Source organism: Struthio camelus, chromosome 2 (assembly GCF_040807025.1).
Source record: "Struthio camelus isolate bStrCam1 chromosome 2, bStrCam1.hap1, whole genome shotgun sequence".
Taxonomy (NCBI): Eukaryota; Metazoa; Chordata; class Aves; order Struthioniformes; family Struthionidae; genus Struthio; species Struthio camelus.
The window spans coordinates 79,333,032-79,347,279 of record NC_090943.1 but is presented as its reverse complement, the minus strand read 5'-3'; the positions used below and the strand labels follow the sequence as shown (position 1 = coordinate 79,347,279).

Genomic DNA, 14,248 nt, shown 5'->3' with positions numbered 1-14,248 from the left:
TTGTCCTAGAATTTGCAGAGATATTTTATCAAGTACAGGACAAAGCACAAAAAATTATCAATTCTTGTGTCATTTTAGCCCCCATTAAAACACTTCATAAACCCAATAGAAATATTGTTAAAGCAAAAAAATAGTTATTCTTTTTCAGGATATCATAGAAAAATTTAGATTGGGAGAAACCCTCTAGAGTCTGTCGTTCAGCCTTCTGATCCAGAAGGGCTAACGTCAAAGCTAGGTTAGGTTTCTCGGAGCCTTGTCCAGGCAGGAAATTTGAGAATTTCCGAAGATGGAAATTCCTACAACTTCTCTAGACCACTTGTTTCAGTGCTTAATCATTCATCATTTCTAACATACGCATCCATACAGTGCATATACAACATGCATAAAATGGGATCAAGGAAAGCAAGGTTAACAGAGGAGCGGGAAAAAAAGGTAAGCCGTTTTGTTCAACTTTTGCATCAGGAACTAGCCAGAAAAATGTATCACAGTCCTGTTCTTGAGCAGAAGTGACAGCATTTCCTGCTAATCTGAGAGGCAAACAGATCTGTTGGGTTGACTATTCTCCCCGGGTCTCTCTATAAGCATATTAAAACAAAACTTACATTTGCAGCCGATAATTACAACTACTCTGTTCACCCACTTGAGACTGCACAGAAGCAGATGAACTACTAATAGATTAAACTTACTCCGTTAACCTGCCTCCTTGGAAACTGCCTCCTGACAGAACAGAGATGACTGGATGATCCCTTCCATGATTATGCAGTAGTACTTGATTTCCCTGTTATCACCTGGACAGGCATCTCTTGACATGGGTGAGATTTCATCTACTCATCCTGGCCCCTCAAATTAGGCAGATGCATCCAACAATACCCCTGAGGGGAGTGGATGAAGCCCATCGAAAGATTCAGCTTTTCCTCTCTGTAAAGGAGGAGCAAGAAAGGCATCTCCTTACAACAATTTTCTCAAGAGAACACCTCCCAGTGGATCAGCAACAAAGTTTTCACTGACAGAGAGTGGTCAGTCTGGCACAGAGGTCACCAGCTTCCAGTTTAAACACTGCTTTCATCTCATCTCACATGAAATCTTGTAATTTAAGATTTTATATCTTCCTTGGTTTACATTTAAAAATGAGTCACTGAAGCATTTATTTGAAACCCCTTCCCTTTATTTTTTTTTAAATCAGGATAGTAAATCAACTTATTGTTCCTGCTTGAATAACTCGTAAGAGTTGAAACAACTTGTTGCACAGCTTACTCACAGCAGAAAAGCATCCCACACCAGTGGGGCAGGAGAAAGTAGCTGGGATAGACATCCATAATCCTAGTATGCAGGACAGTGGCACAAAGACCATTAATAGTATCACAACAGAAAATTTTCCTGAAGCATAAAGAAATGCATGCATGTGGGTTATTCTCTGAAGGGGGAGAGGGATAAGGGAAAAAAAAAAACAACACACTTTTCATGGCAATTTCTATGTTCACACATCAATCCCTCAACAAAAAAAGGCTTCATAAAAATACAGATGGTTTGACTCCCTAATTAGAGGCTGAAAAACTGTTTTTCCCATAAGGTAGCATTCTATCTCAAAACTTTTGCAGCAGCATAATACTTGGAAGAAGTGTAAACAGACCTTTAGGTAGAGTTTGCATATTTCAAGTACTGAGATGTTCTAGAAAAGGTGCTATCATCTTTTCACTAGAATTCAAGTGGTTATTCTGTGATCACTTTAGCCAGCCATAATAGAAGCACACAGCTGATTTTCCCCATACATTTGTTGTAGACACAACCCTTCCAATAGTTTTCACTACAAGAAATGGAGGTGGACAGAAATCTGTCTTCCTAGGGACCCTATACTACCTTGCAGTCCTCCAAGGCAGAAAGAGGAGAGCAAGCTAAATGAATCCAAAATGGTTTCACCATGAAGAGAAAGCAATACGCAAGATACAGATGGTGCAAAACATTCAGGCTTTGCCACTACTCCATTTTCCTGTAAAGAGTAAATTCCCAGGGACAGACCAATTTCAAAATTCTTAAGGATTCAAACAACCACCTTTAGGATCTAGTGCTCTGGGAACTGAGATGGTTGGTCGCTGTTGCAGTATGCCTCAGCCATGCTAGATGAGCCATGAAACATTATGCTTACGCTGTTTCACCACCATCTTCAGCAGAGGAGCTGGAACCAAGGCAATCTTTTGTGCCGGGGTCTGTCAGTGCAGAAGGTAAAGATGGTATTTGTCATTTCTTGAAGACAAACATCTCAGAACGGTCCCAACACTCAGTGCTTGAGAGACTTTTGAGAAAAGCGTTAAAAAAAATAAGAAAGAAAAACCACCACACACACACAAATCAAAAACTCAGATGCTAGTCCATGTGAACAACAGACTCTCAGTCTGTTGAGTAAGTCGCAGTCAATTGAACTCAAGCTCCCAATCTCCCTCTTCTGGGTTTAAAGCAAACATTAAATTGAGCGTTAGTGGGAATATATTCCTCTCCAAGGCTGTAGAAAACACTTTTACTTCACCCTGGAAGACAGAGTTGGCTCCACAGACCACTCAAGGATAGTGAAAGGCTAACACTGGGAAAGAGCAACTGATATAAGTAAACGAAACAAAGTAACTCCTTAAGCAACTGAGAAATTCACAGCAGCAGAGCAAAGCAGTAGAGAACTGAAACAGTCCTGCTGTGCCTTCTCTTACATATCAACTTGCTGCCTTAATGAGGCATGAACACACCCCAAATAGGAACAAATATCCAAGGATCCAAGACTGAAGACACTATGTCAGTACACCTTTTGAGACCCCCCTCCCCCCCCCCCACGAAAAAAATAGAAGCCATGTAAAGTAAAACAAACACCAGGTGGTAGGTGAGCTTTCCTTGGTCAAAGCTGGGTGGACTGGGGTAAGCCTCGAGATAAATGAAGTCTATGGGAGTCACACAGAACTGATGTATGTCCTCAGGTATTTAAATATTCTATCATCGTTAGTTTCTCAGGTAACAGTACATTAATTCTTAAGTCTATCTTTTCTTAACTTTTCATGGCTTATGCTTAGTAGTTAATATTTTAAGTAGTTTTGTGCATAGGTCATAAAAACTAGTCTGCTTGATACCTTGAAAGTCTGCTCCCCACTCCATCTCTACCCTTAGAATGATGTTTCTCTGACCTTACTGGTTATGGTTATGACATACCTTAACCTACCGTTCTGAATGTTTGTTCCATGCCTTTCAATCTTCTCCTTGCCACTACAACAGCTATGTTAAATTCAGGACTAGCTTTTTATGTCATATACTCTACAGGTTTAAGTGCCCCTTACCCTGTTCCCCCAATCCATTTTCTCTTCCTTGGGTCACTTTTTGCCAGGATCATTTATGAGCAGACAACAAAAGGACCAAAAATTTGAAAAATCTTATTCTAGTGAGTACAACTACAAAATTTACCACCACTTCAGTTTTTTCAAAAACGTTTTATTTGGCTAAACATATTTCATCAAAAAAACAAAGCTAGACTGATTCTCCAAAGTCATCTCAAAGAGATATGTTGTTTCTAGCTACATATAAAAGGCAAGGCCTAAGCTGTTTGGAAGCTTGAGATTTGTGGAGTGGCAGGCAACGGCTGCCTGAGACAAAACTTAACTCCTTTTAAGACCCTTATTATTACTGGAGAGAAAGGTAAAACATCCTATATATTTGCCACTCTAACAGAGAGGAAAACTCCTCCCTGACACTAAGTTTGGCAATGATTAAAACCATGCCTGAGCATAAGGCTCACAAAAACATTGGCTGGAATTACGAGCCTAATATCCAGCTCAAATCAGGACTACCATCAAAGCTTAGCTAAAGCCAGGAAACACCTTGGGAAATTTAACTTGTGGTACCACTACTCCACTTGTTCTACTGCTTGATTTCACTGTGGCAGAGACCTCACACTTCAGAAGATTGAAAATAATGCCAACAAGATCACTTTTAACAATAACTGTGGAACGAAAACACTTTTTCCTGATCTCTGCATAGGTAGGTGCTCCAGAAGCAAATTCTCTCTTTTCTATAGTGGACATCTAATAGATTCATTTTCTCCTCAAAGAACGAGGTAACCACGTGAAAATAGGAAGCATTCATAAAATAGAACCAGTTTGTTGTCTGCTCCCAATCGACCTACACCCTTTCCTGTGCAAATACTACCCATACTCATCTCAATAACACTCTTCTTGCAGAAGAAAGACTCAGTCTGATTAAATAGTGAGTGATTCTGATCCTGAAACAACAAGTGTTTAGTATTTCACAAGTCCTCTGAAATTACACTGCTAATCCACAAAGATTGCTCAAAGATGACTAGATTGTGAAACACTCACCCATAAAGCATCCACTGTTTCACTGAAGCTAGGGATCATAACCTCTTAAATTGTTCACGTTGAAGGTCTTCACACACGCACAATTCTGCTCACGGCTGAACAGACTTCAACCAGCTTCCAGCAGGCTTCTGTGCTTTCTGCCCACAAGCAGAAGGCTTCCAGGCATACTAAATCTCTGTTGAGGCCCACACCAGGAAGATAGACCCCAGCCGGCCTGTAGGCTGTGCACCTGTTGACTCACAAGTATATAAACGTTACCAGTGTTATAAAACAGCACACTGACACACATTCTGCTCCTGGAGGACCCCCCCCCCCCTTACTAGGCTGTGAACTTAAGGTTCAATACTGCACTTCTGAAACCATTTTCTGTTACAGGTGAATTGGAGTAAATGATAACCTGCACTGGATCTGGATACTGGAATTTAAGAACCAACAAGATTAGAGCTTTTGCTCTAATCATTTCACACACTCATCCCCTTGCTCCCCAAGACAGCATTATGTTCACTAGCTCTCAACTTCCCCTCCCAGCAGTGGGACTTGTGCTGGTCTGGGAAAGTTAGGCAGAAAGCTATAATAAGTTCATGCTGTGCAGCTGCTCACAGATACCAGTCTTGGGTGTTACCACATCAGGTTTCTGGGCATCTCCCCCAGCATTTGTCTCTCTGCATCTACCTGATCTCCAGGATCTCCCCCCACTTCCAGAATCTTTCCGCCAACCAGGATATTTGCCTTCTTCTTTCCAGGCCCCATTCTTGTTTCTAAGATTACTTCTTTTCAGGAATCCTTCTTTCTGGCACCACATCATCTTTCCAGAAATCCTACCCCCAAGCCCCCATTTTTCCCAATCTATGTAACAGTTTATGTGCAGAAGCACAACACGTGGTCAGCCTCCTAACTGGGGGTTCTGTCTCAGATCTCTGTTCAGGAGGATTCAGGACAGGACACTTCAGTTTAGTCTGTGTGCTACAAAATTTACAGCCAGCTCATACCAGCTGCATTTAGCAAGTAGCAGACTACTTAGGCTTGACGGTTCAAGTTCAACTTCCGACATTCACCCCCACATACATATACACCCAGTTATTGGCCGCCTATTAGCATTTACAATTTAAGCTTTTTGTTGTTGTTGTGCTTATGACAGAGGAAGAGTTCACGTAGCTTGGAGGTATATGCCCATGCTGCCCATATATGGCTGCTGCTATGCCCATTCTCCTCTTCTGTTTTCAGGATGCTGTCCACTGCCATATCTGTGGAAAGAAAGCAACATTGTACCAAACAGGCAATATATCCATATCTTCTTACCCTGTCTGAGTACCCAGGTGGATACAGGAGGGAAAGAGCAACAGGAAAACTCCAATGAGACACTAGCACCGACATCTCTTGGAAGTGCAGCAGGATGGCGACCGAGTTCTTCCCACACCATACTCTGACCATATTCATCCGTCCAATTTGCAGTCTCTTCCTTTCACATCTAAACAGCATGGCAGATTTTGCCTGTGAATACTAAAAAGAATCACCATCAGTAGGGATGAAGAACAGATCAGGTGGGTATTTGACTATTTATGACAAGGTTTCAAAGGAACACAATGAAACTACCAATGCATAAATGCTTCTCTATTATTCTTCAGTGGACTTTTTAAAAAAAAAAAAACCTGATCAAATATCACGCACCTCTCTGTCTCTGAATCCCTAGTACTACATCACAGTCTGTTAAAACGCTTCAGTTGCATAAATCGGCAAAAAGCAGGAAGTCTCTTCCAAAGACTCAATATTTTAAATTTTAAATTTGACATAGCTATTGAAACTCTACAATCCTCTCAGAAGGTTAACAAATCAACAACAAAAAAAATGCATCCAATCCTTGAAGAGGCTAAAAACTGGTCCAAGATTTTGAAAATAATTTAGAAGATGAAGGTGGAAGGTTTATGGAAGGTTAAGGTATCCAATTATAAGGTATCTCAAAAGATCAGTTAGTTAATCTTTTCTCTTAGGTATACCGAAGGGAATCACCTCTAACTCCTCTGCTCTCTCATGTACCAAAGGATCAAATCTAGAACTATGAAACCAATTGCTATTGGCATTACTCCCTTTCTAAACATGTAAAGAAAGGACTTACCAATATGGAGAGCACATGCTTTACTGAGGGTATCCATCCCCCTTCCAACCTCGTTCTGAAAGAGTTTCGCAAGAACAATTTAAGTAGATATTCAAAGTGCACGTTAAACTACAAGATATGGTCAAGTTACATCTTCCATTAATTTTCTCATAAAGATGTACAGAAGAGTGACTGGTCTCCAAAGTTTATTAAAAATCAAAGAATAGAAAACTTTACATAAAAATATGTCAATTTTAGCTTCCACATAGTTGTCCACACAAAAAAATTTAAACATGATTTTTTAAACCTGTAGCACATAACCACAGTGATAGCCAGGCCAATTTATTTGGTTCACCATGACTGAAATGTTACATGATACCACTTTTTAAATGAATTTTGCTTTAAAATGGACGCTAGTATAAGACACCAACTAAAGCCTTTGACGGCTCTTTTATGTAGTTTTATGGTCAATATTGCTAGTGTGTGAAGACCAAGCAGTACAGGCTCATGTAACAGCCCTTAAATATTATTTATGAGTCAGCTCACAATCTTTTAAAATTGTGATGAAATCGGGAGCATTAAGACAAACTTTTTGCAAACAGATATGCACTACTCTACTTTGGAATGTTGCCCTCTCTCCCCTCAAAGACCTGTTTGGATTTGACAGATTCAGTAATAACATGAACGAGTCCTGCTTCAAGGGCATACTGCATATTAAAAAGCTTCATTGTACTAGACACCTCATTTTAATATTCAGGTATCAGTTTTAAAACCTTCCAGAACTGTACACAGCATAGATGTCCTGTTAACAGGACTTTTCTTCAGCTCTCTCTGCTAACGGACTTTGATAGAACTGATCTGTAGTTTTCTGTACAGTTTAAGAACTCTCATTAAAAAAAAATGGGAAGTCAGAGGGCATGAGATGTGACCTACTCCCAGGACAACTGTGGTGCTTTAAAAACTCAGGGTTAGGCAGGATGTACATTTTTCAAAAAGTTAAAGACAGTGTTTGTCATGGCAATACACACTTTGCATAGTATACCTGTATGCATCTGTAAATTAAGTGCCAGCCACTCATACTGTGTACAACACTGGGCTGTGCTCTCCTGCAATACATTAAAAGATACTTCTTGTAATGCTTAGAGCAGCTGAAGTACTTTTTATATATTTGCTCTTAACAGAACTAATGCATACTGCTATACAGATTCCTTAATGGAATCAACATATTTCCTTTCTCCACATTCCTTAAGCCGGGTACCTCTGTTTCATAATGTTGTTTGAACCCAAACATTAACAGGTTACATTACTAAAACGCATCAAAGTATGTAGTTCACAGCTTTTAAATTTTACGTCAGAACTTAAACCAACATTTTCATCCTCCCCCTCGGAAGTTTTACTTCTGGTACTACAAATGCTGGATTTGTTATCTAGTTAAAGGAATAAACTAAAACTCATTGGTCAGAGCAAGACAACTGATAAAGGCCAGACAATGAGCTAAAAAACACAGGGTCAAAATGCTTTGGAGCTTAATACCTTCTTAAAACTGTAAGCCAAATCGCCTTTCATTGTGAATCAAGCAGCCTTGAACATTACCAAATGTCATGTTTGTAACACTGCTGAGACAACCTGCCAAAACTATGAACCCAACTTAGATAATGCAACCTGGGAAAGGATCTGTAAATTAAAAAAACTCCTTAAATATAACTTATGTGACAATATGAAATTAAATTAAAAATTCCAAGTTATTGCACAAATTATACTTCCAATATTTACAGAGCAAAAAATTCTGAACTTTGAAACAAAAATAGAAGAGCAGCAAATTTATTTTCATGAATTCCCAACCGGATTTGCTGCAAGGAAAAAAATTCCAACTGACGGAAGTTTCCTTCACTTCTAAAATAAAAGAAAACAAAACCCACAAAGGAACAGATGTAGCCACAGCAAAAAAAGCCACAGCATTGGTAAATGTCCTTGCAGTTCTATTGGCAGAGCTGCTTCGGCACTGGATGAACCGTTGTGGGAAGGCAGAAAAACAAACATTTAATAAGGCTTCACAGATAAGCACAACTACTTCTTGAAGATGGACCGAACCACCACACAAAGAAACATGCAAAGAAGTCAGCTGCAGATATTTGGCAACACCAATAAAACAATGTGCTGGACGCTGGTCTCCATCCCCCAAGTCGAGTGGCACTCACTCAGTTTCAGTCTGAACTGGGGAAGGTCATCTTGGCATTTGCCATTATCTGCTGAGACTAATAGGCAAACTGTCTCTGTGTTTTTTTCTTCTCCATATATTACGATTGTATTGGTGGTGTCCTCGGTTACCAACTGGTTGCCTCATGCCTCCACTGCCGACAGGACTGTAGCCATTGCCTTGATTATGGTTATGAGCCCCCTTCATGGAAAACTTCATTCCACTGTGCTGCTAAAAATAAAAATAAACAAAGCACTCAGTTTAGGCACACAAACACCTCAAACAAAGCACTTATTACCAGTTGTATCTCTTCAACATACAAGTCATTCCCATAGAACAGTGCTCAGAACTTATACTGATTCATGCTTGTCTAATTTAGCTGCGCAAGTTCAATGGCACTAATAGCTTAAGTCATATTTTCTGAAGTAGTAATCCTGCAGATGAGATAGTGTAGATTTAAAGGTAAAAGTCATTAAAGCCCTTTGATCTCGGTATTAAATATGCTCACTATTCACCACCCTTATAAAAACAGACCTTCCACATTAGATAATTGTGAGAACCACGTCTATTTTAGAGGTTCCAAATGAGATGCTCAAAAAGACTTCCAGAAAGGTTATCATGCAGTCATGGAAGAACGTGAGGCCAAGACCATATGAGCTGACTTCAGACAAATCATATCTGTTCTGCCCATAATCTCACCCAGCTACAGGTAAACTACGTCTGGTTTATAAGGAGCCACGCAAGTGCAACTCTGTCAAATCCTACTGGTTTGACAACAGGACAACCAACACTCACGCGGCTTTAAGGATTCTACTCGACCATGTCTCACATCCATACCAAGGCAAAAACAGGCACATGACGTGACAACGCATCACAACACTATTTCTTTGAGGGGAACGTCCAGTAACTTGGAGCAGAAACTGCTGAAAAGGTTTAGAGGCAGTCAGAATAAATTTACTGTACCACAAGGTACTTCAGGTGTCCCTATCACAAAATGGCATAAAGTAAATTGGTTTAATGTATATAAAATAAGTACAAGAGTTTCAGAAGATGAAATTGAAACAGACTTTCAAAATACTGATAACTTCAATATAAACAATTTTTTCCAATGTCTGCAAGTAATAACTAAGACAGATAATTGACCATCATCAAAAAAAGCTAGAAAAACGTTTTTTCTACTTAAGTGGTTAAGCAGGAACATCGCTAAGCTAACATTTGAGTCAACTGCAGAGAAAATGAGGTAGCTTCAGCTACTTTATTAACCTATACTTCCCAAACAATTTTGGAGGGAAAAAGAGAAATATGAATACACCAAGGCATCAATATAATTGCATGTGCAAATACAAAAGTTAAGGCATAATTCTATAAATGACGTTTTACTGTCAAATCATAATTAGTAGAGACACCGAGCATGAAGAAATACAAGGTGGCGAAGAATAACATTTAAGGAATATTTAACATTAAGTACCTTGTAGTTAAAAAAAACAAAACAAAAGTTATTTTCGTCCGTGAAGGGTGCCCTATGGTGACCTAATTGGCTTTCAACATGCAACTTCCACACTCCCAAGTTAGACATGCCAAATCCTTTTCCTCATACTAGCAACAGCAAAATATCCAAGGACAAACAGGAAAAAAGAACGCGAGGGGAGAATTTTTCATTCTTAGGGAAGAGGAAAAACTGCCCAAACTGTATTTATTGAAGTACGTTACCAAAGAAAACAGCCACTAAGAAGTTATTTATGGAAGTCAACGCCTGAAGCTAAAAACATTTAAAATACATTTTATGTTATACGTTAATAAATGGTCCTCAACTCAACCCTCAATTTGAGGATTCGATAGGAAAAAAATTAACAAGGGTTGGGGGAAAAGGTCACCACAAGATGAGATAAGCACCTAGTTTTTTTTCGCATGGGCAGTGGCATGACAATTAAGCTTATCTACCTGTATTCTAAGATGTTCTACCCCTGGTATTCTCAAAATATAATCAATCTTCTAAAGATTAGTTAATAAGCTATCCAGAAAGCAATCCCTAGGTTGTCATGACGAAGCATTCTGTATTGCGTTTTAGGCCATCAAGACAAAAAGGACTGAAACTATCAGATCAGAATCCATCTAACCCAGTGTCCTGTGACCTACCAGCTGACAGCAGGTGCTTCAGGAAGTGAGCTCAGGGACTTCCTGGGTCAGAGATGACATCTTTTGATACCTCACCGAGAACCACTAAGTCTTTCATTAGTTCGTTCAGGGTACTTTTTTTTGTTTGTTTAAAGCATCTTGTGCTAAGCAGTGTTAGCACAGGATAAGTGTCCTAGCCTACAGGGTTTCACAGCTCAAGTACACATAATCTTTCTGAAGTACTATCTGATGATTTTTCAGTTCTTAGTTACACATTACTTGTCATTCTGCTATTTGCATTCTGCTGCTTCTTTATGCAAACCTATCTATACTGCTGCTGATTATGCAAACCTCTATCCTATATCTCCTCATTCCCTTCTTCAGGTTGATGAATCATTCATTCTTCATATAGAAGCTATTCCACACCTTTGATCCCCCTAACATCCTTCCCTATTCTTCTTCCATTTCTATTATAGCTTTCCCTCTGATTTGGGAGATGAAACTACTCACTGTTCATGATGTGGGAATATACACAAATTTTGACATATTACCATTTTTATTATCTATTCCTAATAATGCGCAACACTTGATTTGACTCTCAACTCTCAGTAAGAAATCAAGAAAGCATTACAAAAGCAATTTTCTGCAAAAATGCCAAGAAATTGTCAGTGCAGCCCCACCACTCTATGCAGTTTGAAGCATTTCCTTCTCTCCTCATGCACCTCTTGAAAGGTCCTTCTCAAATCCTTCAGTTTGTCCTTAATAACACCAGCAAACTTGGGGCAAAGTTACTCGTTCCCTCCTAGATGTCAGGCAACACGAGGCCCAGTACAAATTCCTGCAAGGCTTCCCTGCAGGAGGGTGAACTTCCTTTACTATGAAAACTGAATCTTTGTTTCTTATCTTCTAACTAATTAATCATTTGGAAGAGGATCTGCTTCTTTAGTTTCTTTCAAAATCTTTAGTTAAGGAAATTTACTTAATGTCTTCTGGAAATACCAAGAGGCTATATGAAACAGCTTCCCCTTGTCCACTCACTTCATCTCCACATGCTCCAGTCTCCCATAATCACTGGGAGCTGGCATGTGTTTAATCAAATGATGACTGCAGAAAGATCAGATAATCAGAAAAGAAAGCCCTTTATCTGTGATGTGATAGATAAATCTTTGGTTTAGATGTAGTCTTGACTTTTTTAGATGTCTCTTCATGGAACAACCTACTGTCCTGACATATAGCTATTGATCCAAAAACTAAATGACAGAAATGAAATCTTTTGGGGAAAGAGGTGATGATTCTGATCCTTTGAGAATAAAAGCTGCCAGATCTGGAAGGAAAGTTAAAAAATTTGCATCTGAACACAAACCAGGGGAAGAAAGAAATTCTGCAACACATACCAGGTTAAAGTTCCCACATGTTTTTAAAAGAGAGAACAAGGGTAAAAAAAAATAAACACACACACCCAAACACACACACACCCAAACACACACACACAACACCCCAAACAGAAAACCCCACTTTGTTCTTGACTTTTACCCCAGAACAGCAGATATCTAGTGGAAATTGGAACACCAAGTACTGACTTGCTTAAGGAATCCAAGTTTTACTCCTAAAATATTGGCAAACTTACGATATAAAACTCCTTCAAAGACTGTCATTATTCAAAAAATAAGAATTTACATAGAGCCAAAAATAAAGCACCTACACTTTGAAACAATATTAGTTAACAGTATTAGAAATAGAGTTGTAGTCCAAACCAAGGTTTATTATTTCTCTGCCTGCTAATTCTAAAATAAGAAAATAGAAACATTAGCAATGAAAACAAAATATCAGTATTCTTAACTTTAAAATAAAGGAGATTATACATACACAAGACTCAAAAATAATTAGTAAGTAAGGAGCTATGCACCTATAGAAAATATTTAGGAAAAGAGTGAGCGAGTTTAGACGGGATACATACTTACTATTATATTTTTAACACTATAGGATTAGTGGCCATGATTAAACCCAGTCTGCAGTTCACAGGAACTGTAATCACTCAAGCTTGTATATTTCAAAATCATTCCAAGTGTAATATTAGTGTAGTGTTCTGAAGACCTTTACAACACCATTAAAATTTTCAGTATCCCCCTGAAAAACTAAAATCCTTACAAAACATTTCACTTGAAGTTACTTTAAATTTCTCATCAGATTTCCAACTTGTTCATTTTAGGCCTCTACTTAAAAACACAAAAAAAATTCTCGTTTTTACAATTTACCTTCACTTTCCCACTTCCTCTGCATATGAATAGTAGAGCAAACAATAACAAAAAAACACATCTTGTACGTAGGTAAAAATCTAGCTTCTTGTTCCTCATGAAATAAATTCATTGTTTTTCAGAGAGGCAGGCCTAACCAGCTTTTTAGAAAGGAATCTATGGACTAGTCACTACAACACATGGGATGATAAATCAAATATTAGAAGACTGTTCAAGCTAGCCTGAATACTTTAAAGCCAGTTAACTGGATCCTACACAATATTTTTACGGGCTACTTAAACATATTCTTACCTCAGTAAGTTTTAGACGTAGTTCATATTTTTAACCTCAAGTACATAAAGAGCAAAGTTGTTACCCTAAAGTTATTTAGATATGGGGATTTGGAAGAAAAAAATTTAAGGTAACATGTATATCAAATAGGTATTTCCTCTCCTTTTGGGCCTACTAGCTAATTTCACCTGAAACTGACAGGGTCATGAGTCTTGAACAGGTATTATACAAACAGGAGCTAATCTCATTTCTGCTCCTATTAAAGGGGGAATCAGGCATTTGTGTAACTAGCTCAGTGAGCAACAGCAAAGAACAAACGTGAAGACTAGAAGCTCAAGAACAGAAAAGGATTCATACATTTGCCATCTTCAAACAGTAGAAAATCAAAAGACTCAAAGCCATAAGAGAACAGGTTATGATGGTCCTTCATAGCCTTCATCTTACTATGTGCATTAGCTCTGTCAGTAGCCTGTAAAAACAAGGAAAGCTTTTGGTTCGCTTCACATTTAGCACGCAATTAGGTAGCTTCTAGTCAGACCACATCCAACGATAAACTGGTATTTGAGAGACCGAAGAGCCTAGTCCCCAGAACAAATGACCAATTTAAATTGAGATCACTGTCATAATTTGACGAGTTTATTTAAGCCATGGGGGTCGCTCAAGAAAGTCGAGTCTAACGCATGAAACAGAACCCCCTGAGCTGATGTTGTCACTGATCAAGTTTCAAAAAGCAAGAAATGAGATAGAACTACCAGAAGAGGACTCTCATACTGCAACTTTGCTGTTATTGTGAATAGTTAGGTGGTTTTATCTGAATACTTGTCATTAAGGAGAGCAGGAGAGGGTAGATTTTCTAGCATACAATGCTGACAATTTTAGGTCATTAGGCAAAAATAGCTACCATTTCAGCTGGCAGTCCCAAAACATTGTCCAAGTGATGAGCTGACATCAATACAGTATGTGTGAAGAAGTA

The 14,248-nt window shown here is 38.7% G+C and overlaps 1 protein-coding gene across 11 annotated transcripts in view; it reads right to left on the bottom strand.

Moving 5' to 3' along the window:
• Positions 1-14,248, bottom strand: part of TENT4A (terminal nucleotidyltransferase 4A) — an 80,895-nt gene that overhangs the window by 8,358 nt on the left and 58,289 nt on the right. For 3 of the 11 annotated variants that reach the window (XM_068931362.1, XM_009665145.2, XM_068931361.1), the window contains 2 exons: positions 6,460-8,866; positions 687-5,846 (listed from right to left, as the gene is read on the bottom strand). In XM_068931362.1, coding sequence (XP_068787463.1) covers positions 8,681-8,866 — 186 coding nt within the window. In that variant the 3' untranslated portion in view covers positions 687-5,846; positions 6,460-8,680. Of the gene's footprint in view, positions 1-686; positions 5,847-6,459; positions 8,867-14,248 lie in introns of those variants that run through there. The other 8 variants (XM_009665146.2, XM_009665148.2, XM_068931358.1 and 5 more) reach the window with 7 other exon arrangements.